The sequence below is a fragment of the Bombus fervidus genome, chromosome 15 (genome assembly GCF_041682495.2).
Source record: "Bombus fervidus isolate BK054 chromosome 15, iyBomFerv1, whole genome shotgun sequence".
NCBI classification, from domain to species: Eukaryota; Metazoa; Arthropoda; class Insecta; order Hymenoptera; family Apidae; genus Bombus; species Bombus fervidus.
In genome coordinates, this window is record NC_091531.1 from 6,470,234 (window position 1) to 6,495,629 (window position 25,396).

The window sequence follows — 25,396 nt, forward strand, 5'->3', positions numbered from 1 at the left end:
TATATTTTTCTTTTTTTCGTGGCGAGGTTCTAATGAAATATCGAATGTCGCTGATTGAAAACCACTGTTGATAATCCTACTCATGATAACACAATTATAGGTACTGAATCTAACGTTGCGTAATTTACGTCAAATAATTCTTTAATCTTTCAAAGAATGATGATTTTATTATTTATTATCATTTTATTATTAATAAATGGTTCTGAATATTTATCCTATACGATGTTCATGAAAATATAGTATGAAGTGCGCGAAATTTAAAAAATGTTATTTAATCACTTTTTTTATACTGTAAAAGAGTCTTATACTCAAAGAGTTTCAATCTGAAAGATAATCATATAAGGTTAAGAGGTGATTCTATGTGCAAAAATAAATCGAAAATATAAAATAACATTTTTTCATACAAAGCTTAATTTTCGTGAAAATCGAGTTTAAAAAATTGGTTAGTAATTTAACTAATTATTGGTTAGGTACAAGTCACCAATCAGCAGATAAATAATGCGCAAATAGGTAAAAAATGTATAGAATAAAAGTTTTCTGTTTAGGGTCTCATTTTTAAGAAAATAAAGTTTGGTCTGGTACGGCAGATAAATTTTTTAATTTAATTTCCTATTTCTCTTTTCAATTTTCAATTTTAATTTTCTTGGAAACAAAGTATCTTATGAAAAACACATTCAACTTGCTTTTTTTATGTGGAATCGTTACCGATTGTACCATGATTGCTAGACAGCAGATTTTGATGCATTCATAGGAAATTTAAAGTGCACAAAATGCACATAATACGTACAAAAATGCAAAAATATATAAGATATTCAAAGTATAGTATCCTTTACAATATTTAATAGATAAAATAATTTTCTATCTTCTAAACAAGTTCCATTTTATAAAGTATATTTACAAAAATACAAATTTGCATAAATATTCGCAGTCTAATAATTACTGAAGTATTCTGTATTGTTCTCATTGTAGATTGAAAAATTGGGTCAATAAGGACATTCAAAGTTTACAACGTCTCTAATTTTTGACATAGTCGCATGATGTCGCCCGGTTTGCTTCATCGACGAAACTTGGGGAAGTTTCTAAGTCCCGCGTTACGGGTCTATAAGTGCACTCATCGTTATATTAATTGTTTGCAGGGCTCCTGCATTGGGGTCAACTCTTCTTGGTTCGAATGATTTATTCCTCCGCTCTACATATGAAAAAATCAGAAATATTCGCGGTTTGAGGTGTCAGATAACAATTGAAATTGAAACAATCGCCGTTTCGCTATCGTAAACGACTCAAAGGGGATTCGTGAATGATCGATAAAAATGTTTCTTAGTACATTCGATACGCAAGTCAAAACGTTGATCCTGTTCAAAACGAATATTTAATACGAATTCAGTTGGTAAGCATTCCGAGACCAGTGACGAAGAGAATAGTGTTACAAATGTAAATAGAAAGAAAAATAGATTCAAAGCTTTTGCAGAGAGAGAGGGAAGGGAAACGAATTAACCGCGTGTGTGTGTGTGACTACAGAAGTAAAACTTGGAGAGGAATTTTTTTATCTCGATAGACACGAGGCAACGAGAAAGAGAGAGAGATAGAAGGAAAATAAAAAAAGACGAAAACGAAATATGTCAGAGCTTGAAATGCTGCATAACGAAAATTCGTTCGTCGTAACGAGCGTCCTGCGTTGATTTGATTTTTTCTCTTTCTCTTTTTTCCGTTCATTAGTGTGCGCCACAAGCATTATTTTTATACACACGATAGTAGAAATCCCCGTTGGTGGTGGCCAACCGTGACTAGCAGTGTTTTGTTTCGTTGATTAAACGATCGATGCTACGATGTCTTGGCCCTCGTGTTTCACGATCTGAAAAAGGGGTTTGTGGCTTTTCTTTTTTTTCTTCTCGTAATTATTCGTCTCGTTCATTGGAGCGATATGTTTAGTTAAATAACATTAAACGTTAGATCTCACGGTTACCCCGGCAAGACTGTCTGTAAGAAATAAAAAAACTATCCACAAAGGAGAAGATATTCGCAGACAAACACGAAGTGATTTACAAAGATGGCATCGTCTATGGTGGCTGTTCCTTCTGGAACAACTTCGGTTCCAGCTGGAACTGGTATCACTCAAAACGAAGATGTGGAGAATGGGAATGTGTTTACTGAACGAAACATAAACACTGTTACCAGCTGCAGCGAGACCTCCAATCCTGGTGATGCCTTGGAAGAAATAAACTGTGGCTCAGGCGAATCAGGTGATCAGGAATGTGCTATTTGCATGAGCAAACTTTGTTCTCCACGAGTGCTCTCTTGTCTTCATGTGTTTTGCGAGGCTTGCCTGGATAAGCTTCTGATGGACGAGGCAGGTGACTCTAAAGTTAGTTCTGTCCTAATCTGCCCGCTCTGTCAACAAGAAACTTCCATTAGTTCTAAGGGTGCTGCGTCACTGACATGCGATTATGTTCTAACGAATATACTTGACATGTCCGCGATTGAGAACATGGCTGTACTCTGTACCTCGTGTAAAGCCAAAGAGAGTGCGGTTGCACGTTGCTCGGACTGTGCCAACTTCTTATGTCCAAATTGCAACACCGCACACCAGTTCATGCGTTGTTTTGAAAGTCACAAGGTCATGGCCTTTGAAGATTTAAAGCAATCCAACGAAGCTATACCAATACACAAACCTATTTTTTGCGAATATCATCCTGCTGAAAATATGAAATTTTACTGCTACACTTGCCAGGTAATTAGCATGCCTCCAAATTCCTTGATTTTGTGATAATCTGTTGAGGATTGTAGAGTCCATAGATAGTATGGATTATGAATATACTTAAACCTCTTATTGTATTATTATTGTTAAGAGTAATGGTATAAAGATCAAATGTTAAAAAACCCACTTTATTAATTGTTCAATTTAGGAACCTATATGCAACGAGTGTTTGCTTATTGAACACAAAGCTCCAGAGCATCAGTATGAAAGACTGGTGGATGCAGAACCACGCCAGAAAGAAGAATTAATAAAATTGATGAATGAGAGTAAAGCAAGAATTGCAGACTGTGACCAAGTATCTGCACAACTAGAAAATGCACTTAGTGAACTACAAGCACAACATGATCAAGCTAAAGATCTAATTGTAGAGACATTTCAAAGTTACAAGGCTGTTTTAGAGAAATGTCGAGACAATGCCCTGGTTGAGCTTGAAAAATTACATTCAGATAGGGAATTAGAAATAATGGACACGTTTCATAGGTTAGAGGAACATTCTTAACTTGGAACAAATATTATCTATATCTTTAAAACGTATTTACTACACCATTGTTCACGTTTACAGTGTTGAAAAGACAGTGGAGAAGATAGAAGATGCTTGTCGTTTTACCTCCAGACTTCTTGAGCATGGTGATGCTGTGGAGATCCTTGCTCTTCGTCGCATCGTAGGAACACAGTTAATGAATTTAATAAAAAACACACCAAAGCCAAATGTTACATTTTCTATTCAATTTCAAACTGACTACAACCAGTTTGAAAAAGCACTGAAGGTAGGTTCATACTACATATGTTTAATTATATCTGAATGAACAAAAATACGTTAATGAAATATATAATTGTAGGAAGTCTTTGGTAAATTTCATACAGAAAGCACACCACTAACAAAATCCACTCCAGAAACAATTACAACTATGTCAGGAGTTTCTGCGAACCAACAAGTTGTTCATACTTCAATGGGCTGTCCTCGTTCTATTAGTACAAGGTCTCCCATTTCCCTTCCTACATCAATGCAATCCTCCTTCGAAGGTGACCCTTCATTTGTTATACCTCCAACATCCAGCCCTCAAAATATACCACCTCCACCACCTTCTGTATCTCTTCCTCCAGGTCCTATTCATGGGCTTACTAGTATTCAAGAATACAATCTACAGCAGTTAGCTAGTCTGGCGGAAAAAGTCGAAATGGTTGGAGACACGAACGTAGTTGGGCCGAGTTCGAATCCAAGTCCAACGCCGTCTTTCACTTTAGCAGATTTATTTGCCGGCGATCTGAGTTCTACCAGCCATGCAATTAATAATTTGCAAGCTCTTGCAAAATTAGGAAACACACTTGGTAATCAAGGTATGGGGTCACTGATATGAACTATTTTATGTGTGTGTGTGTGTCTCTCTCCCCCTTCTCTCTTTTTCTCTCTCCCCTCTCCCCCCTCTCTCAAATGTAGTGTAATCATTTACTTCATTTGTTTATTTCCAGATCTTGGCAATCCTACTATTAATGGTGGCAGTGGTCTAGTACTAGGGAGAGGTCCTTCGCCAGCCATTGTGGACACACCAAACTTGAGTCTAGCTGCTAACAGTCTTTTAAATGGAGGATTTCAATCATTATCTTCATCTACTTCCACCATACTTTCACAGGGTGCTGGTAAAATCTCTCTGGACTATTGTATATTTCAAATAAGTCAAAACGATTTGATTACATATCGATATTTCTTGCAGATGATTTAAGAGGAGATTCCATGCATAACATGCCTGTAGTAGTGGGAAATACAGTTGGCAATGTAACTGGTTCCGGTTCTGGAAATTATACTCATCCACGTTCGAATAACACGAAATTAACTCCTATGCAAATTAGGTGTAAATTTGGACAGTTAGGTCCCAGTAAAGGTCAATTCAGCTCACCTCATGGATTTTGTTTAAGTGCCGATGAAGATATTATTGTTGCCGACACGAATAATCACAGAATTCAGGTACTTTTTTCAATATTTGAAAATTAGTCAATTCAAATTCTCTGCTCGTATTAATATTCGAAATTTATTTTTAGATATTTGATAAGACTGGCATATTCAAATTCCAATTTGGTGTTCCTGGTAAGGAAGAGGGGCAATTATGGTACCCTAGAAAGATTGCCGTGATGAAGAACAGTGGAAAATTTGTTGTTTGTGATCGAGGGAACGAACGATCGAGGATGCAGATATTTACAAAAAGTGGTCATTTTATCAAGAAAATAGCAATTCGTTACATCGATATTGTAGCTGGCCTAGCTGTGACTAGCGAAGGCCACATTTTGGCTGTTGATAGCGTATCACCGACAGTGTTTGTAATCAGCGATACTGGAGAGCTGTTAAACTGGTTCGATTGCAGTGAATATATGAGAGAACCAAGTGATATTGCAATTAGTGGTAAATAGTTCCTATCAAATTATGTTTGGCTATATGGTGTGTTTCAAGCTTTTGTAAACTATACATATAAACTTCTTTTGTTTTCAGGTAAAGAATATTTTGTTTGTGATTTTAAGGGACATTGTGTTGTGGTATTTAACGAGGAGGGAAACTTTTTGCGTCGTATTGGCTGTGACAATGTAACAAACTTCCCAAATGGGATCGATATTAGCGATGCAGGAGATATATTAATAGGAGACTCGCATGGTAACCGTTTTCATGTGGCTGTTTTTTCAAGAGATGGTTCCTTGATTTCCGAATTCGAATGTCCATACGTCAAGGTAAACGTCCCAAAATTAATCACATGTCCCATTAACTTTCTCTTTTCTGAACATTGAATTGAGATTAATTAAAGGTTAGATTCTTTTCGTATCAAACGATCACCTGACGGAATTTCGCAGGTCTCTCGATGTTGTGGCTTGAAAATAACCTCAGAAGGGTATATTGTAACTCTGGCTAAAAATAATCACCACGTCCTCGTGTTGAACACTCTTTACATATCATGAAGCGAAGAGGCAGACCAAATAAGTATGTCGTAACTTTCTTCAGCGAGTGGAATTATCTTGGTGAATGTCGCTCTACTCTCAACGAAGAACAAATCGATTAATACGAAGAAACAAACGAAAGAAAGAAGAAAAATATCCAATATGCCCGTGACATTGAGTTCTTTGAGATTTGGGCCTATCCAAGCAATAGAATTACAAACGAGTGCAGCATGCAGCTTTAATAGTCTGTATAAAAGAAAAAAAAATGGAAAAACAAGTATAAGTGCGTCCCTGTTTTATGAAAGTAACAACGTTCGAAAGAAGAAATAAAAATAAAAAAAAAAAAAAAAAAAATTAGGTAAACGTACGTCTCCGACCAAAAAACAGTATAAATAGTAATTTAGCGAAGTTGCATTTGGTAAACTGCCAAGAAAAATTAACATGAAGAAGAAAAAGAAAGAAACACAGTTAGGCAAGGAGTAGCAGAGAGAGGAAATTGGAAGAAAGCCGAATTGGATCGCTTCGACCGGAAGTGGAGGAGGAGGAGATGTGGAAGGAAGTTGCAGAACGGTAGCTTTCCGTCACAATCGGTCACATCATCTTCGACTTCGTCAGTATTTTAGGTATGTTTATAAATCAAATTATTCTAGTCTCTAATGAGCACTGTTTTACACACTGATTTTTCAATCCGTACTCGAAGCAACGTGTATTTTTAATCTGGTGGTATTACGAAAATGTGTGATAAAAGTGGCGACAAAGAACGAGTGGAAGGAAACGAGAAATTAATAAGACTTTTTCTTCCCTACGTTACTTCGAGATCTATTTGTAGATACACTAAGTTTCTAAGATTTCGTTAAGAATCGTTAAGTAATCTAATAAGCATGTTGAGAAACGAAAAGGTTACGGTTATTAGAAGAAGTAAATAATAATACAAATTCCTGTGCTTAACGTTGCGGTGAAGACAAATGTTGCATGCTGCGACACATGGTAGTACTTCCTGCTCTTATCATATCATATCTCTATTTAAAACAAACAAATAAAAAATGAAAAAAAAAAAAATAAAACGAACAGAAAACACATCCAGTACTCCTCGTTACGGCAGACACGAAGCTTAAACAAGAAAAAAGAACAAAAACTGAAAAAAAAGGAATAATACGAGCTATGTTCCTGGTGATTCTTCTCCGTGCATTTGAAAATTAGTAGTTCAGAAAGAGTAAGAAAGAAAAAAGGAATTTTACGGGGCAATGTTAAAGTAGAGAGAGAGAGAGAGAGAGAGAGAGAGAGAAAGCATAGAATTACAGATACGTTGAAAATCAAACATTTAATTGTCTTGCGAGACGAGGAATCGTACACGAATTACATTCGAGAAAATAAAAAATCGAAAATAATTATTCTAGACTTGCCACTGATAATAGATCCCGTTTGTGCATTGTTAAAAGAAACAGAAAAAAAATATATAATAGGCGAGGCACGTAATGGTTACAATATTTACTCAGGATGCTTTATTATGGTCCACCATATAAATACAATATATATACATATATATGCGTGTGTGAATTATTGGTTCGTGGTGCTAGAGAATAATAATAATATATCCATACCATGTAAATGTATTTGTTACAAAAATTACAGAATCGTTCCGAGATTTAACAATGCTGTGGAATGATCATGTAATATATTATACAAGGTTCATAAGTAAAAATTATACCACCGGTATCATAGGAACAATATCTTTATCTATGTATAAAAAGATTAAAAAAGGAAAAAAAATTGAAAAAACAACGTACAGTTTGCTAAACAACTTCTATTTATGTATATATAATTAAACATGATCCGTAAGAAAAAAAAGATGAAAATCCATGTAAAACACATACATATATATAGAAATACACATATTTTTTAGGGTTGTTTACATGATCAGCCTTAAGATTTAATTGAAACTATAAAACAAAAATATAAATGCAATGTGTATACAACATATATATATATATGTATATATATATACACATATATATGTATATATACGGATATATCTGGCAGATCGCTATATATTGTATTATATAATTACCTACAATAACGATTGAATGTGAATAACTATCTTGCCATACCAAATGTTAGAAAGCACATCCATATATATATATATATTTCTACTTGGATAGCTTTGACAAATTTGTTTTTCGCATACAAATTGGCTATGCTAAATAGAATTGGTTTTAAAGGGATGAATGGCTAGTTAGTGAGGAAAGTGGGAGGATATGTCTAAAACCTCAAGGAGAACGGTGCAAAATTGCAGAAAAGCTATAATAGAGCTACTCAAAACAAAACAACAGAAAAAAATAATAAATCTGCGCGTAACATTTGTAGTAAATTGCACGAAGCCTACGTACGTACACCTAAGCTGATAAGTCGTAATCATCTTTTATTATTAGAAGTTTTAATTTTATATATATTAAAGAAAAAAAAAAGAAGTAATTCTGAAGTATTTAATAGTCATGGTTAGTAGAGTTATATAAATAATGCCTGTGATAATAGTATCGTCAGGATAAGTTGTGTCCTTACAGAGTCTTTGATGTCGTTGCAAGGTAAATATTATTAGAGGTACCGAAACGAAATGTTGTTAGCGAGACGCCTTGTGGAAGGTGTATTTCTGTTTAATGCACAATAACACCCGATACAAAGCCATCGAATGGTCTCTAATGGTTTGTATGAATTATATACACAATACACAATATGAATATAAGAAAGGAGAAGCAAAAAGATAATATTGAGAAAAAGTAAAGAGAAATATGTTGCAAACATTTTTGCCAGTCGTATTTGAAGACAAAGAAGAAGAAAATAAAAACTGGACTCATAGTGTAATGAATGGATGACCATTAATGAGAGGGTCTTTTACCTCACAAAATTATTATATTACGCTCACTTGAATATTTTAGTATATAGATTTACTCTATTTACATATTTTTATCTGTGGAAGACTACTTGGCTAATTTAGGCCACTGTTGAAATTCACCCCTTATTTGCCTTGATGTTTAAATTACAATAATAATATAAAAGGAAAAAAAAATGAAACGGGGATTACATGTTACGTAAATGGTAATTGTGATAGATTTTTTGATGATTTTTACAATCTCAAAAGTCTTATTATCCTAATATGTATAGAATTATAATAGTCACTCTCGACATAAAAACTACATAAAGAAAACTCTGCTTACATTGTTAAAGAAAAATAACTAATAATTATTAAATGACAAAAAAGTAATGAATATATCACCTTATTGTAAGCAGTTTATAAGAGACAAAAGATATATATACTATCAGTCTATTAAAGTAAACGTATTCAGATATGTTCTACGTATTATACTTTTATCTGATCTAATGTTTTTATCGCTATAAAAAAAAAAATATATATATATATATATAAATAAAAACAGTTTCCAAGGCCTTTTTAGATGCCACCTAAATATACTTCTTCGACACGATTTCGGTTTTTGTAATGGTTCTTTGTGTTCGTTTACGATGACGTGCTATCTATGTGCAGCTTAAAAGAAATACAAAAAAAAAAAAGAAAGAAAGGAGAAAGAGAAAAAAAAGAAATTGAAATTCGTAAAAAAAGGTGTCCATTGTTTTTACGATTCGTATCTATGATATCTTTATAACAATGAGGAACAAATTTAATTACTTTAACGAAGGATTTTAAAAATTTTAATACAGTAGAAAAGGCTCATAACTATTGATTCGATCATTCCTATGTATTTATTGACGAAGGAAACATTTATTTCGTAAGTATAGTTTGGCTATTTAAAAGTGACGCGTGATTTCAAATTCCCATTCGAACAAATTCTTGTGTTTATAGTGTAAATATTTGGTTTTATGTTTTCGACATTGATTAATAATCGGTCTATTACTTGACAATGTGTACAAGAATGAGTTTTGCTGCAGTTGTAAGAATGTGTACGAAAGAGAAAAATATATACATCTGACAAAAGCCGTTATTTGTCAGCCATAAATATGATGAAAAACAGGAAAATTGTGTCGCATAGTCAAAACCAAAAAAAAAAAAAAAAAAAGCGGAGGATATGCTACGAACAAGGAAAAGAAGATACGAAAAATTAAATATATAAAATATGTTCCTGATTTTGAAGATCGCATCACATTTAAGTGATACAATAAAAATAAGATTACACTCGCGAGTTTTTTGCGGATATCGCGTCGGGGGGCACTTATATATATATAATATATATATATATATATACACACAGGTAATATATGATATATACATATACACATTAACGATAGGATTTAAAATGAAAAAAAAAAAAAAAAAAAAAAAAAAGAAAGGTTGCGTCATTAACTGAATTCTAGCCTACGGTTAATCATAGTCTTCCTAGAGTTGTGGAAAAAACAGAAAGAAAAAGAAAGGTTTTATCTTTACGCGATTACCGAGTTTTTTTTTTCTATCTAAGATCCATGGCTATCCTGGAAGTCGAACCGTGATCTTTTACTATAGCCATAAAGGAGCGTAATAAAATGAAGAAAGTTATTACCCTCACGGTGTTTATGCTGATGAGAATTGGCAGTCGAATTGATCTGCTTGCGAGAGACATTTTATCGAACATGACTTAAAAGTGTAACTATAAAATATTAACTTTAAAAGAAGAAACAGATGGAACGGAGATGTTATAGGTGAAGGGAGAAATAGGAGAAATCGTACATGCATAGGTACATACATATATTTTTTTCCTTCGAGCGTTATTATTCGTCGTGTATTTGTACAAAGATCTAAATATAGCGGACATAGGAATTAGAGGAAACAGAAGACGAGTTCACAAAGGTTTAAGAGAACCGTATTTTTATTAAATTATTCATCTGGAATAAGTGCGTTTTCCTTGTTGCTTTTTTCCTCTTTATTTTTTCTTCCTTTTAAAGTGGCATTTTTTTTTTTTCATCGCTTTACTCATTTCTTGTAGGTCGTTTTTAAGTAACGTTAAACAACTATTTTTTTATCTTCGTCGAGGCATTAATGTGTGTTCTTGTGTCGGTTGTTTAAAAGAGAAGAGGGCATATTTATATGTATATATTGTCGTGTTGATTTTTTCCACATTGTTAAAATGTTGGGTGCGTGCATTTTACCATTTCACACATGACGGACTTATTGTAAAACGGGGACACCACTTTCAGTTTTCCATTTTTTTTTCCATTATTAATTAATATGGCACCTCGTGTGGGGTTTTTCTTTCTGTTCTTTTTCCTTTTCCCCCCCATAACTTTGATGTTTTATATCATTATTATTATTACTATTATTATTATTACAACTATTAATAATATTATGAATACTATTACTACTACTATTACTACTACTACTATTATTATTATTATTATTATTATTATTATTATTATTATTGCAATTTTTTATTTTTGTTTCCTTTTTCCTTTTCTTGATTTTTTTCGATCATTGTTACCACTTTGACCCTCGATTTTCGTTTTTTTTTTTTTTTTTAATTAACAAATTTCTTTTATGTGTATTATTTTCCTTTTTTTTTTTTTAATTATTCAAATCTACATATTTTTTTTGTTTTCTTCCTCTCTCCAATACTCAAACCGAAACGACGAAAGACATAAAAGATTTCCTTCGTCTCGTTGCCTCTCGACCCGCCAGTTTTTTTCAACAACTTATCTTTCATTTCTTCCTTTTGTCTTTTTTTTTTTTTTTTTTAATTTAAATAAGTGCGCGAACGCTCTTGAACGGCTCTTATTACCATTATTGCTATTATACTTATTATTGCTAATATTATTATATTGTGACCATTATTACTATTTTTTAATAATAGCATTAATTTAAATATAGTTAATCGTTAAGACTTTACATTTTTTTTTCCTTTTTATTTTTTTGTGTTTTGCTTTTTCAAGTTGAAGAAAGACGAAGTGTAGATCTCAAGACAAACACCGAGGAAAGTTTCTCAATTTACAGAACGGCCATTTTTTTCATACCATTTCCTCTCCCCATTCCGCCTTCGTTAAACAATCATTTTTAATCTTTTATTAGTTGGCTCGATTCGAGAGGAAACGAGATTTTGATTGTTCTTCATCCGACAAAAGAAATTGGCAGGCCCTCGGTTTGAATTTCTCGCCAATTCAGGCCGCATAGTTTCCGCCGATCTTCTTTTTTCATTTTCATCCTTAATTTTTTTAAATCCTCCGCAGACTTTTACGCGTAGTGAAATTCTTTAGTGCCAAAAGAAAGACTAAAATGAAAATAAAATAAAATGAAAAAAAAAAGTGAAAGAAGAATAACAAAACGGAGTTTAAAAAAGCGAACGACTGACTGCATAATTTAACGAACGGAACGAAGAGGAATAGAAGCACTTCGATCGCCATCATTTTTCTCTTTTTTTTTTTTTATGTTTTATTTGTCATCGATATTTATTTAATGATGATTCGTTCGAATTGAGTTCCATTTATATTATAAACATTAATAAGTAAAAGAGAAAAAATAAGAATACACGGGGTATCAGTGGTTCTAGAGTTATAAGAAAAAACAAGAAAATATGAAGAAAGGAGTAAAAAAGAAGGAAAGAAAGAAAAGAAGAAATTATTATATATATATAATATATCTATATATATACACACAACAATTATAAAAATGAAAAAAAATGAGGAAAGACAGAAATATTAAACGATTATAAAAAAAAATCCTTGCTTAGTCAGTTAAAGTACAAATGTTTAAATGTATTCTATGATTAGGTAATAAGTATAAAAACGAGAGAGGAGGCGTGCGTGTGCAAGCGTGAAAGGGATGAGAGAAAGAGAGGGAGAGCAAAACGCGTAGTTGCGTATAAACTTGGTTTCATTCCTTACTAAGCCTCTGATATAGCTTTATTTATATTTGCATTAGTTACTTGACGTTTAATAATACTTAAAATGACAGGACGGGCTGATAGAGGGCGAAGTAAAAAGAAAGAAATGTGACTTCTTTTTTTTCTTTTCTTCGTTTCTTCCTACTCATTAACATATGATATATAATATACATATATATACATTTATATATATATTATATTATATATATATATATCCACACACCTAATATGTATACAAAACCCTCGTTTTACTTTGATATTAATTTTAACGAGACACGCGTTCCTTTTTTTTTTTCTTTTTTTTTTCGGAGATGTTTTCTTTGACATATCAAATTGACCACAAATGGACACATAAAGAAATCGTTGCATTCCATCGGCGTAGGTGCACGCCCTTCGATGTTTCCCGTGATCTCTCTCTGTGTGTTTTTTCACTTTTCCAACGACAAAAGCTTGGAACCTCCGCTTTTCCAACAAAAATACACTTCAATCTTGAGGTGGCAGCCAGTTTTAGGCTGAAAGACAGGTTTAAAAACGTCCTCGATGCAAAATAGAGAAACAGTTCTTCTATGAATAAATCCTGTTACATTCATTAGTAGCAAAAATTATATCTGAATGGATGATTCTTGGCTTAGTGTCTGGCTCGGCGTTCCTTGGCAACTGGATTTCTGTGATTTTATCATTTGAATGCCTCCTTGAGCCAGCAGTCACAAAGATCTTGAAGGAAACCGAAGCGAATAAGTAACAAGAGGTAAAGATTTCAAGTGGTACTGTTTTAAGCAATAGGTAGGAAATGACAGAAGACATGCAGCTTATCCCATGTGCAATGTTGCAATAACATGTTATTTATAGTTTATAACTTATTATTTGTAAGCTGTATCGTTAAAAAAGGTGGTAAGTAATATTTGATAGTTAGTGAGGAAAACGAATTTCATTCTAATTGTTCTTCGTACATTGTTTCAGATTTAGATAAGAACATTTTCAGGGAATTTGCTAATTTCATATAATATAAGGGATTTCTTTTTATCTTTTGCCTTCATCTTGGTCTTTTGTAATTGTGTTTCTTCAAATTTGTTCATTAGTCGCCAAATCTTGTACCTGGGAATGGCATCTCCAGAAACATTCTAGTCATAAAGGGTTCAAAAGAGGTCCAGCTTCGAGCTTTTAATTCAAACTAATGGATTATTAGGACTTGTTAGTCTTCCTTGTTATCACGGAGGACATTGTGAAAGGACTTGCTTATTCCAGAAAGATTGACAAATCTCTAAATTCAGATCTGTTTTGGATCTGAACTGTTTACGAGCTTCTATGGACAATTTCATAACAAAAATGTCTTCAAAGAGAATGAAACAAATCAAAACTTGTTCTACATAGGGAGGGTCAGGGTGTCATAAATAAGCTGATAAAACAAAGGGAACAGTAATGTGTGAGAAAAGAACGCCGAGCCATATACTCCTGTATACTGGAATTAAGTAAAGAAACAATGTCTTTGAGGATAGAGTTTAATGTAGCGCAATATCCAAATAGATATTGGGCGTATGGTTTAAACAGGAACAGAAAAGCAAACAAAGAGAATAGAAATATAAGAAAGAAATAGTAAGTGAAGGGAAGAGTTGATAACAGACAGAGAAAAAAGAAATTCACGCGGTTTGCTATGCGTAAACCATGTTTTCCTGAGACCTCCATTGGTATTTTTTATTAGATGAAACTTTTCATGGAAATGGGAAAAAAGAAAGATGTTCCGACATGTTGCGTAAATACTTCAAAACTGTAAACTGTATAAAAGGATAGTACAAGACAAGGGAGAAGTGGTAAAAATGCAATATGGAGAAAGCGTGTATTCCAAATATATTTTTTATATATGCTAATGGGATGCCAAGGAGCATGGTGACGTTGTAAACGTTGAAAAAAAATCAATACTGTATTAATTAGCGCGAGAGTTACACGTACGGTTATATGTAAAAAGAAAGAAAAAGGGAGAAATGCACATGCATATATCGACCGTGTAATCGAATTGTCAGTTCCCCCCGAAACTACTCAGCCTTTAGATTAAAAAAATATATATATATCTATATCTATATATATATATATATTTATAACCGCGAATTTTCGTTTTCAAAGTATTTCGATATTTATATAAATATATATATACATATATATATAAATATATATACATATATATTATATATATACACATATACGTACATATTAAAATACATACATATATATGTATATTCGTTTCTCTATTAAGTCCTTTGAATGAGAAAGAAAAAAGAAAAAAAAGAGCGATATCTTTGATGATTCTAATTTTAATTCCTCATCGTGCCCAACCATCCACTCCTACCGAATTTCCCCAAAGTTTGTTAAAAACCTAGTCTTATATAATATACACGCATACACCATATATAAGTGTTACGATATATATATGTGTGTATATTATGCACAGTATGCATATGTACGCATGTATATATGTGTATATAAAGAAAATAGAGAAATGCGAAGTCTCTCCTTTCATTTCAACGGGGATTTCCGCTTGATTATTATATTAATTATTACTACTACTATTATTATTAATATTATTATTATTATTAATGTTTTTCTCTCTTCCTTTTTTTCCTTTTTTCTTCTCTACGTCGGTACCTACTAAATTTTTAGTTTCATTTTTATATGGAATATTCAAATTTATGGTATTATACGTATACACTTCTATATACACTTTTACAAACAATAATAAAATGGAAAAAAAAATAAAATGAAAAGCAAAATATTTTAATCTACGTATTACATTAATATTATTGTATTTAAAGATATGTGGAAAACAGTTGCTACTTATATATTTGTCAAATGTACACGCGCGCGATATAATCTTTGGAAAGGTATCCTCTGCGGGACGGGCAAAACTTGGGGGGAAGGAGGAACAGATTGTTACTCTGAATATATTTTTCAGAGTTCTTTTACAATAATATTCTGCATAATCATTGCGCTAAGACGCCTTTTTGTTCGTTTCGAAATCTCGTGAGTGAGAAGTATTTAAAAAAAAGTATAAGACTCTATTCTCTCGCCATTTACCTTTGTCAATTCGCCCAACTTCGTTACGCCCCGCGCGGATCTCGTTTCCAAGCAAAAGAGAAAAAGAAAGAGTTACTCAAATATGTAGGAAACATACGTTCTTGTCTGCGTATAGGCTTACTAAATGCAATAATAAATATATTGTGATGCTCACGAAAGCACATAACATAATTTACCAAAATTGTAATGTTTAAAATATTTCATGTGATTTTGGAAACTGTTATATTTTTTATTTCCTGCCAATTGTTTAATTTGTAATGTTGTTCTTTGTTCTTTTTTCAATAAAGTAAGCAAACCAACTTTAATATCGTTCTCTTTATATTTCTACGACCTTCAATTTAAACATACGACTATTTCACCTCCATTGTATTTTCCGAATTATGAAGAACTTGGCTGACGAAACAGGGTACGAAAGTAAAAGAACATTTTGTACATACATGTTTTTATTTCATGTCTGTTCTTTTATATAGTTTTATATATAAGAACTATTTCTCAGCATTCAATCAGAATCAGAATCCTGATAGGCATATGGTTGTTTTGGCAGTTTCTCTTGCAATTCCAAGACGTGTTCAATCGGCTTTGGTTTCCCGTCTTCTCCAATCCTACAAGGTTGCATCACACCTTCCCTAAAATAATCAGATATATCATAAACATCGTATCAAAAATGAATTGATTATTATATTCATAAATGAATAACAGTACAAACCTCGTTAACTTATCAACAAGACCAAGAAGCTGCAATGCTTCATACTCTTTCTGTTCCTCTGACATTCCTTCCAAAGGATTAGGTTTTGGATCTTCAAAGCAACCAGTTACAGGATTGATCCTTTGTAAGTACAGATTTTATTAAAATTGTAACACAAACTCATTATGGTCTTAAGCTTAAACTTACTGTTCCTTATGTTTCAAGTATTCCTCAGTTTCGCTGTCTTCTGATTCGGAAGAATAATAATTTGGCTTTTTTTTATTCGATCCTAATAATCCTTTATTTGCAAACATACCAGCAGCATTCCCATATCCAGTATATTTTACCATGCGAACAACTAAAAATAACAGGAATATATTATTAACTAAATATATATTATAGTTTATTAAATATTTGTAGCCTTACCATTCTCTTTACACAGTATAAACAAGAACTCTGCAACAAGATCTCGTACCTCTACTACAGGAGAAGTTAATAATTTACACAGTTTAGCCCTTAGAGTAGTTCCTTCTTCTGGGCGATGCATTACGTCCCTTAAAGGAGGTAAGATCTGAAAAAAAGGACGAATAACTAATACAACAAACTTAAATATCTTGGAACATCTGAATGGAAGAGAGTTTTACCTGTAGCCTAGCATATTTTCTAATCAATCTCTCAGCTTTAACCATTCTGATAAAAGTAGTAACAATTGGACTGAGATTTCCTATTAAATCGGTTTTGTAATTTAGTCTTTTGTCTAGAAATTTTAATAAAACATATACTGCACTCATGTCCATATTTTGATATATTTGTTTGTGTTTCTCTTTACTAGGAGGTATCATTACTGAATAACAGTAATATGGTATTACAGTTAATAGATTTGCGATGTTGCTGGAATATAAATATAGTATAACAACATAAGATAATATACATATATGACAATGTAAAAGGTAATAAATACCTCTGAAGATCATCTTCTTTCTCACATTCAGATAACAATAGTTTCCTCAAAATTAGAACTAAACTCTTATTCTTCTCTTCTTCTACCATATCATCTGAATTTATATACAAATTAAATAATGCTTTTAAAATTTCACACAGTAATGTTGCATTATCTTCCTTAATATCATGTGATTTATCTTGTTCATATTGATTGCTTATGTTTTCCAACATTTTTATCAGACATTCATCTCCATTTAATTCTGTTTTGACAACATGTCTGGTGGTAACGTTTAGGGCAGTAATTAGGAATACAATTCTGGTATCGAATAACGTTACTTCGTATGGAATGTGGTCATTGTATTTTTTCATACGTTCAATTAGGCATTGCAAACAAAGTGTTTTTGGTAATATTTCCTGTACCTTTGCACTGTTGAATATTAAATTACATAGTAGTTTGAGAGCTTCGACAGTAACTGCAAAATAAATAAATAAAATAATTCCAAATATTTGATATTTATCTGAACACTTTGTGATTAAATGTAATGTGCTTACCATTGGTATAAATATGTTCTTTTGTACCTGTGTCCTTTAGAGCTGCATTATTTAATATAATACCTAGTCTTTCGTCTGTGATTAATTCGTATAGCTTTGTTTTGTCTCTGCTACGTTAATGGAGAAAAACAATAGAATTACTTAATAATAATAGCAAAAGCTATAGGTCTACATTTAAAGTAATAACACAAAGTGGCTGTCATAAAAGTTCTAATGTTTTGCTAAAAATAAAAATGTGTTTATTCAATAAAGTTTTTTATATATACCCTGCACACATAAAACAACATATCCAATAACATATTGTATCTCATACAAGCGCACACAGCTATATTATAGTATTACCTAAGTATCCGTAAAGTAGATAAACAATTATGATGAAGTGATGACTGTGAATTATCTGAGAGACAATGAAACAATTTTTCCCATAGCTTTTCTCGTAACTTATCGTGGTTTAGTTCTTCGAATACAGTCCTGCTTCCATACTAAAATAATATAAAAATAAATATCAAACAAAAACAATTTATGTTATTAACTCTTCACAAAAATCTTTGAGACATTTAAACATACATTTTTCTCAAAGATGGCAATATCTTTTGAAAATTCGTCGCTTGTATCTGAAATTATTCGTCGCACTAATGCCTCCATATTACTATCCGCATAGTATACTTGTCAAATTCAAAAGAAATTATATCGTATAAAAATGACGTTCCAGACGACTTTTAAACGTCTAAGCGACGTTTTATACACGGATCGAGGTTACTGCATTAAAGTAACCTAACTTGAGCGCCATCTTTATGAAACTAGGCACTCAAAAAGAACATTTTAAAATCTCAGAATTCTGATCAATCTTAAATTTCGCAACGAGAGCTGCAATCTTCTCATTTCTAAGTATTTCAATTAAGGAAACAAAGTGGATTTAAATTTTACTCATATTACGTAATAGAGGTTATATCATATAGGTTAGGATTTGGTAATTTCGATAATTTTTATTGAAAAACATGAAAATGGTTCCGATTATCGAATCGATAAGAGGTTTGAAATCAAACATTTCGTAAATAACGGCACCACTTTCATCTTGATCTTGCATGGAGAGTTTGAAAAACTGACTCCAGAAATTAATGAAGATTTTATTATTATTAATTCACGTTATTCAGATTTACATTACATCAGATTGAGTAAGTAAAAATTTAGTTAAATACTTCTGGATTTTTGGATGAAAATAATTTAATTAAAAACTTTGAAAATTAAGAGATTAGAGAATGATTTAAAGAGGGTAAAGAAATTATGATAATATTTAGATCTACGTTTTTATTTTGAAATTATAATGCAATGTTAATATTCTTATATTATATATGAAGGTTACAGAAGAAACATATGGTAAGTACATTTTTGTAAATTTTCTGATTTCAGTGCTAGTTTATGTTAGTTCAGAGGATTTTTATATAGCATGGAAAGAAATGAAAACAACCTGTTAGGTTCAAAGATAGCTGAAAAAATAGCTTATAAAGTAAAAATAAAAGCAAGCAATATTTTAATACATCCAATGTTCTAACATTGTGAGGAGCAATATTTTGAAAATTTTGAGAAGTATGAAGAAACACATATTCAGCTCTAATATCAAATAAGAATGCAGTTTTGGTAATATAGGATTGACTAACAATATTCGAAACTTTAAAACTGTATTATATCATACAATATAAAATAGTATTATATAATATTAATAATATAAATATACAATAATAGTTCTTATTATCACACTTTGGTTATCATTATATAGTTTCACTACTAACTCATATATTTCTTATTACAGTTTCCACTAATAATACCAATCCTCTCAGACTCCTAAACGAAGCTTACAATTTGCAACGCCCTTTCGAAGAAAAAAAATAATCTAACCTTTCTCACGGAATTTAGCCATAGTTCCCTTTAGGTGGCAGAAGAAGCTCTTATTACTCATTCCTAGCCCGCAACATTTTGTCGAAGATTGACCCTGTAACATACATAAGGGCCGTTTCTGGGGGAACCGGGGACCAGGAGAAAGGGCGTGGAACACACGATCAAGGAGAAACAGGTTTCTATTCGCGGAGACTTCCACTTACCGGCCGTCGACTCCGTGGTCGATGCTCTGGCGATCTGGTTCAACGACTTTCTTCTCCGCGTACAAAACAAGCTATGGGCATTTCTTTGACCTCCTGACTAGCGTGCGCGCGCGGATTACATCACACTCTTGTAATCACTCGGCCACCAAGTTTTTTCGCCGGAGGAGACGCCATGATGCACAAAAACGTATATCAGGAGAAATGTTGGTATTAGGAAAATCATGCATTGGCGTAGGGTCTTCCAATTACAATTTATATAAAATGCTCAGTTACTATATACATATTAAACTTTCATTATTTTTGTTTCATGTCCATCCATTTACAATGTGCAAGTCTATTAATGTTGGTAAATTTCTATAGGATTCATTATTGGTTAAGGATAATTTCGTCGAAGTTTTGTAACATGGGAAATAGTTTATCGATTACTAAAAGTTGAAAAACAGGGGATCATAGTTTAGACAAAATGTCTCTCCCCCATAGCTATGTGCTATTCTTATCATCCCATCCTCCACACTTTCGCACAGTTCTCTTCACGTTAAAAAGGACTCTCCGTCACTTAGTCTCAGGTTATTTTTGACTGTGGCTCGAAGTAACGGTCGAAGAGAAAGGAGAAAGAAAGAAAACAAAAAAGCGAGAAATAAATTCTTCGATCGCGTCGGATGTGCACATTAGGCGTGGTGAAGAAAAGAGCAGCGATACAACAGGTGCCTCATACAGGAAACCGGCATTGTCGAGCTCCAAGGACATACCGCTATAAAAACTCTTCTATTCCATCCGGGCAGACATAAAAAGGGCGTAGAAGAATAGAAAAGGAATGACCTTGAAGGGTAGGGTTGTCCAACGAGCGGGAATAGCGCGCGCATAGATGCGTAAATTATGCGCCACTTTCTAAATGAAATATAGTATTCCCGTCTTTCTTCTTTCTTAGAAAAATACTCGAAGTAAAACTTGTAGTAAAACTTGTCGAAGTAAAACTTGTTCAGTTTTAAATGACAATAGAAATTCTTTTCCACTATATTTTATAGTAAATTCCATTTCCAGTCTTTAATCTATTAAAAGTCTATTGATTTGGTAAAGAAATTAAATATTCTGTTTTAATAATTGGAAATAGAACTTACATTTTTTTTCTATCTATTCTAGAACTCAGGGCTCTCTTGTATAATAATTTATCACCTAATAATATTAGTGAATTGACAAGTTACAAGTTGCTGATTATATTATTAATAATTTTTTGTAATTTAGAAATTTTACATTTACAATAGGATGATTGGATCATTTGTAATTTGTAAAATTTATTAATAAAGTTTCATCTGTTCCCTCGTCAAAGTGTGGCTTGTGACTTGTAAGGTTTTATTGATATTAGTTTAATTGCGCAAGGAGGCTCATATAATAATACAACTTTAAAATCAATTACTAAGTTAAATTTTTAGCTATTATAACAAAATACGAGGTTAGAAGTATAAAAAAGGGGAAATAAATGAAATAAAAGGAAGCTAACAAATGTAATTTATATCAACGTGTATATAATGCAGTGATCTAACATCTGAATATTATTTCAGTGGCTGGTTTGTGAAACCCGGATTTTGGAGTCAGTTTTCCCGAAATCGTACGAAAGTCGTGAGAAGGGAGGGCATCGTGCGTGCGTGACGCGTGCAGTAGGCCTACGGTGGATGCACTTTTGGGAAATCATGCATATACGTGGCAACATCGCACAGCGGGCTCACATTCCACGTGATCAGGACCGGTTTGCGGGTGTCGACCCACTGACACTCGTCCACTACAGATAAACCTTGGCCCTGCATATGGGATACGTACACCTTACTTGTGCTTCTTTTTATTGCAACACTCAAGATATTCTAACCACTGATGCATAAAAATCCACTGGACGATCAAAATCCCTGCTGTTTTACAATGGTTATACTACCACTACTACCATTCAAAAATAATATCTATTTCCAAACATTAGAACACGAACGAATAATTTGCAGTTATTTAAATTTTTAATCCATCTTAATAGGTTAGGTTATGCAGCAATTTTCAGAAACAGATTAGAGTTCTAAAGGAATGACTCTATAATAACGTCATAGAATTCCATTTCACTAATTAGAACTATATTCCATCCCTCAATGTGCTCGCGTAAATAGAGTATTATTACTATAAAAAATACCATTAGAGTATTATTATTGTAGAAAAGGAGAGCTTGAAGTTTGATCAGGGGAGTATTGAACGAGAATTATTATCAAATAAATAAACACGCGAGGAGGGTTTGATTCTTTCATTAACACATCATACAGATGCATGTAAAGGCCTTGGTGTGCATTGCAAGGCCATTGACCGAAGGGATCCCCGATCGATGATCGGCTACCTGCTGATACATTGTTGCCTATACAATAGCGAAAGTATTGTTGGTCCGGTGGGTACCCTCCGGCGTCAAGTGCAATTATTCCGTGTAACCGAGTGCACTTTGTTCCTACTGTTCAAGATCTGCTTTGCCTTGTTGCATGGCCATTCATTGCAGCTACCGGGTGCAACGCCCCATTCACCTGTGTCATCGGCCTCCACGAGTAATTCTATGTGCATCCTTTCTTTCTATAGTACACGAGTACTATCTCGGAGCAAAAGAAGTTATTAAAAAGTACTATTACTAAAAATAATTACTAAAAATAATTAATTTTATTAGTAAGGTGCAAAATGTTTTTTTTTAATGTAGTCTTCTAAAATTAGATGGCATGAAGAAATAATTTTATATTGAAGGATTAAGCAGTTTATCGTTTTAAGTTTGATACAATTAAATAATAAAGATAATTTAATATGCATTTAATGACATAATCACGTTTTACGAATTTGAATTTTATTCTTTCGCTCAGACGATTGAGGCAAAATTTCGAGACAGTTTTCTAGAGAAGTCAGGAGGACGAGAAGCGTATGTGAAGAGAAACAGGTTCCTCAAGGGGATTGAAAAGCCGCTTGCATGCACCTTTTCAGATGAGACCAGTCTAGATCCATGTAAAGCTCCCTTCCTTACAGATAGCCTACACCTACATGATTCTTCTGTGTATTTTACGTAAGTGGGATGCATATATCTAACGGTTCATTTATTTCATTTTCGGTGATCAACACAATTTAATATTATTTTAAATTATCAGAATTATTTATACAACCTTTATCTCTTCGTTTTCTAGAAGAAAGAAGAGGTAGTCAGAGTAATATTTTTAGAACGATGCGACAAAATACGCAAGAATACGGAATCGAGAATTCCATGCTATCTGTAGATAAGCAAACAGTTGGTATCCCTCTATCATCGCTTTGCTCACGATAGATAATGTGCAACGTTGCTATAGTTATCACTAATATGTTTTTCCTATTCGTTCTTTCTTTCCTCTATTCGAGTAGTCACTAACTTCCTTTTTAATGGCTTCTTCGGAACGCATGGAACAGCCTATGGGCTTTTCGCTCGTCCTGCGTTTTTTTAGTGAAAATCCGGTCGTCCTGAGACAAGAGGGAGTAAGCTGGCTGCTAAATCTGGAGCTCCGGCTGGTTGTTTTATTAAGTGGAACCGCAACTATTCCAAAAAGTCTTGTGCATAAACTAAGACCAATTCTATGATTCCAATTTACTTCATGATTTAAAGGAAACTTCAAATTGTACAATAAACTGCAAATCTTCAACTTTTAGGTAATTCTATAAATAGCGTGGTTGAAATTTAGATTTTGTTAATTTTTCAAATTTAGAAATTCTTCATTTCATTGATAAAATAATTAATAATATTAATAGACAATTAAAACAGTGTTCTCTAGTTGCAGATATCTTCTGAAAGATAAATTTAGATTTACGTTTAGATATCCTATTGAAAGAGGAATGAACATAGCAATTTTATAAATTAACACGAAAGACCAATTCACTATATGGAAGTAGAAAGAGTCTAGTCGAGGTCGGTGTGTTCAGCCGACATCGAATATGGAATTTTTTCGATGGCGCAACGCTATACAAGGATTCACCTTAACAGCTTCGCATTCCCCCCTTTTGCTTCGTCTTTTTCTTCGCCCAAGGGTCTCGTCCGATGGCGCACTCACTAACACATTCACAATTCTATCGATGGCAGTGTAAAACTATGCATACGTGTACGCGAGCACGCAGGAAAACGATTTTCTTTTATCGTGACCCGCTTTTATCGTCTCTACTTCTTCTTTTGCTGTACGAACTGGTCGAGATAAGGTGGGAATCGAGCCGCATATTTTCGGCCCGTTCTTAATGCGCCACTTCGCGAGCCCTAGTAAACAGGAAACGACGTCCACGTGCGTCTGTTCGTGAGGGAAAGGAGAGAAGAGAGAACTGGCAAGCTTTTTTAGTCATGTTTCATTCAACCTTCTATTTTATTCCCTATGTGAATTTTCATTGCAATCATCACAGTAGATCTATTTTTTAATATTCTATGGAAATGTACTTCTATAAATTTATTACAAAGTAGAAAGAGTTGAATGAACGAGTTGTTGGTTACGATGAAATACGGTTTGATTTGCGAGGAACATGGGAAATATTTTGGAAGATTTTATAAGAGGACGCAGGCGCAATCGGCGGTTGCATAGAAGCCAGGGCGTGGTAGCAATTTTCGGGAACGCATACAGACACGCAGGTTTCTTATTCCTCGCCGCACATTAGTCCACTGATGATTAGTGATGGTCTTAAGATGCCTCTTCAGTTTTTACAATTTTTAACATCTGTATCTCTCTATCTATACGTATAAATTCTGAAAGACTTGCAACAAATCCCTTAATTTTACTAAAAGGTATATTGTCGCCCTATTCCTTAACTATCTCCATTAGTTTTTAAACTGAGAAGACTGAGTTTAAAGTTTATGAAGTTTAATGTTGTAGAGGCAGCAAAGGCTTAAATAAACTAAATATTATTATGAATTTGTATTTTATATACCAATGAAACATATTCATGTCAGGAATACTACATTAAAATATTCATCTATTTCAGGATCATTGAAACAATACAATGTCAACTAATACGAAGAGGCAATTTTGTAATTGAGCAAAAAATAATAAGAATTTTTAAATGCAAAATGGTAGAGAGATCATGATAAAAATTTCAAGGAAATAAAAAAGTTGAACCGTTGCTCGGGAACTTGCGAGAAAAAGGGAATCTAATGGCCATCGCTAGCGCTGATACGCGGGTGAAAGACGTGGGTGTACACATACGATACTGCATAGTCATCCACGCACGCATACGCCTGCAAGCATGCACCACTTAGATGTGTATGCATCGTACCCCGCAGGATATTGGCCTAGACGCAGTGTGATTGGCCGATCATGCAACCAGGGGCGACGATGCCTCTGCAAGACTCCTTGTGCGTGCTATTCAGTGGCGTAACTTTGCCATCTGTATGTTTTTTAGCTTTTTTATGCCCTTTGAAGCCGAACTTCAATATTATACATATTATATAGCACAATTTAAGCTAAGAAAATAGTATAATATTGCAGAAAATATGAAATTAAAATTGCAAGTCATTATCAATATA

General features: G+C 33.1%; 2 protein-coding genes across 5 annotated transcripts; one reads left to right on the top strand and one right to left on the bottom strand.

Annotated features, from left to right (window-relative positions):
* The first annotated feature begins 991 nt into the window (after positions 1-991).
* LOC139994873 (B-box type zinc finger protein ncl-1) lies at positions 992-15,899 on the top strand. 2 transcript variants are annotated; one of them, XR_011801783.1, is made up of 11 exons: positions 992-1,863; positions 1,951-2,728; positions 2,904-3,235; positions 3,318-3,522; positions 3,595-4,093; positions 4,226-4,393; positions 4,468-4,718; positions 4,793-5,150; positions 5,238-5,470; positions 5,591-6,297; positions 13,608-15,899. XR_011801783.1 is itself a non-coding variant. In XM_072017879.1 (11 exons), the coding sequence occupies exons 3-11, from the start codon at positions 2,048-2,050 to the stop codon at positions 5,693-5,695; spliced, it is 2,832 nt and encodes a 943-aa protein (XP_071873980.1). In that variant the 5' UTR covers positions 992-1,387; positions 1,471-1,863; positions 1,951-2,047; the 3' UTR covers positions 5,696-15,899. The 2 variants fall into 2 exon arrangements, 1 of the variants encoding a protein (XP_071873980.1); XM_072017879.1 differs by having other exon boundaries at positions 992-1,387; positions 1,471-1,863; positions 5,591-15,899.
* Positions 15,900-16,019: 120 nt separating this feature from the next.
* On the bottom strand, positions 16,020-19,901 carry Ric8a (ric8 guanine nucleotide exchange factor A). Of its 3 annotated transcripts, XM_072017925.1 has the most exons (11): positions 19,873-19,901; positions 19,670-19,763; positions 18,341-18,387; positions 18,116-18,255; positions 17,774-17,883; positions 17,241-17,694; positions 16,924-17,170; positions 16,706-16,850; positions 16,487-16,637; positions 16,301-16,420; positions 16,020-16,220 (listed from the first exon to the last, which is right to left on the bottom strand). In XM_072017925.1, exons 2-11 carry the CDS (start codon positions 19,728-19,730, stop codon positions 16,094-16,096), a joined length of 1,602 nt encoding a protein of 533 aa, XP_071874026.1. In that variant the 5' UTR covers positions 19,731-19,763; positions 19,873-19,901; the 3' UTR covers positions 16,020-16,093. The 3 variants fall into 3 exon arrangements, with proteins under 3 accessions (XP_071874026.1, XP_071874025.1, XP_071874029.1); XM_072017924.1 differs by lacking the exon at positions 19,873-19,901 and having other exon boundaries at positions 19,670-19,772; XM_072017928.1 differs by lacking the exons at positions 19,670-19,763; positions 19,873-19,901 and having other exon boundaries at positions 18,341-18,481.
* Between the last annotated feature and the right edge of the window lie 5,495 nt (positions 19,902-25,396).

Excerpts from the sequence above, each read along its gene's own strand:
- LOC139994873 (XM_072017879.1), top strand. The coding sequence starts at position 2,048 with ATGGCATCGTCTATGGTGGCTGTTCCTTCTGGAACAACTTCGGTTCCA. Across the intron at positions 3,236-3,317 it reads ATAATGGACACGTTTCATAG|TGTTGAAAAGACAGTGGAGA; the intron begins GTTAGAGGAACA and ends TCACGTTTACAG. Across the intron at positions 5,151-5,237 it reads AAGTGATATTGCAATTAGTG|GTAAAGAATATTTTGTTTGT; the intron begins GTAAATAGTTCC and ends TTTTGTTTTCAG.
- Ric8a (XM_072017924.1), bottom strand. The coding sequence starts at position 19,772 with ATGTTACAGGGTCAATCTTCGACAAAATGTTGCGGGCTAGGAATGAGT. Across the intron at positions 18,256-18,340 it reads TTGCCATCTTTGAGAAAAAT|TATGGAAGCAGGACTGTATT; the intron begins GTATGTTTAAAT and ends ATATTATTTTAG. Across the intron at positions 17,695-17,773 it reads AGAACATATTTATACCAATG|TTACTGTCGAAGCTCTCAAA; the intron begins GTAAGCACATTA and ends TTTATTTTGCAG.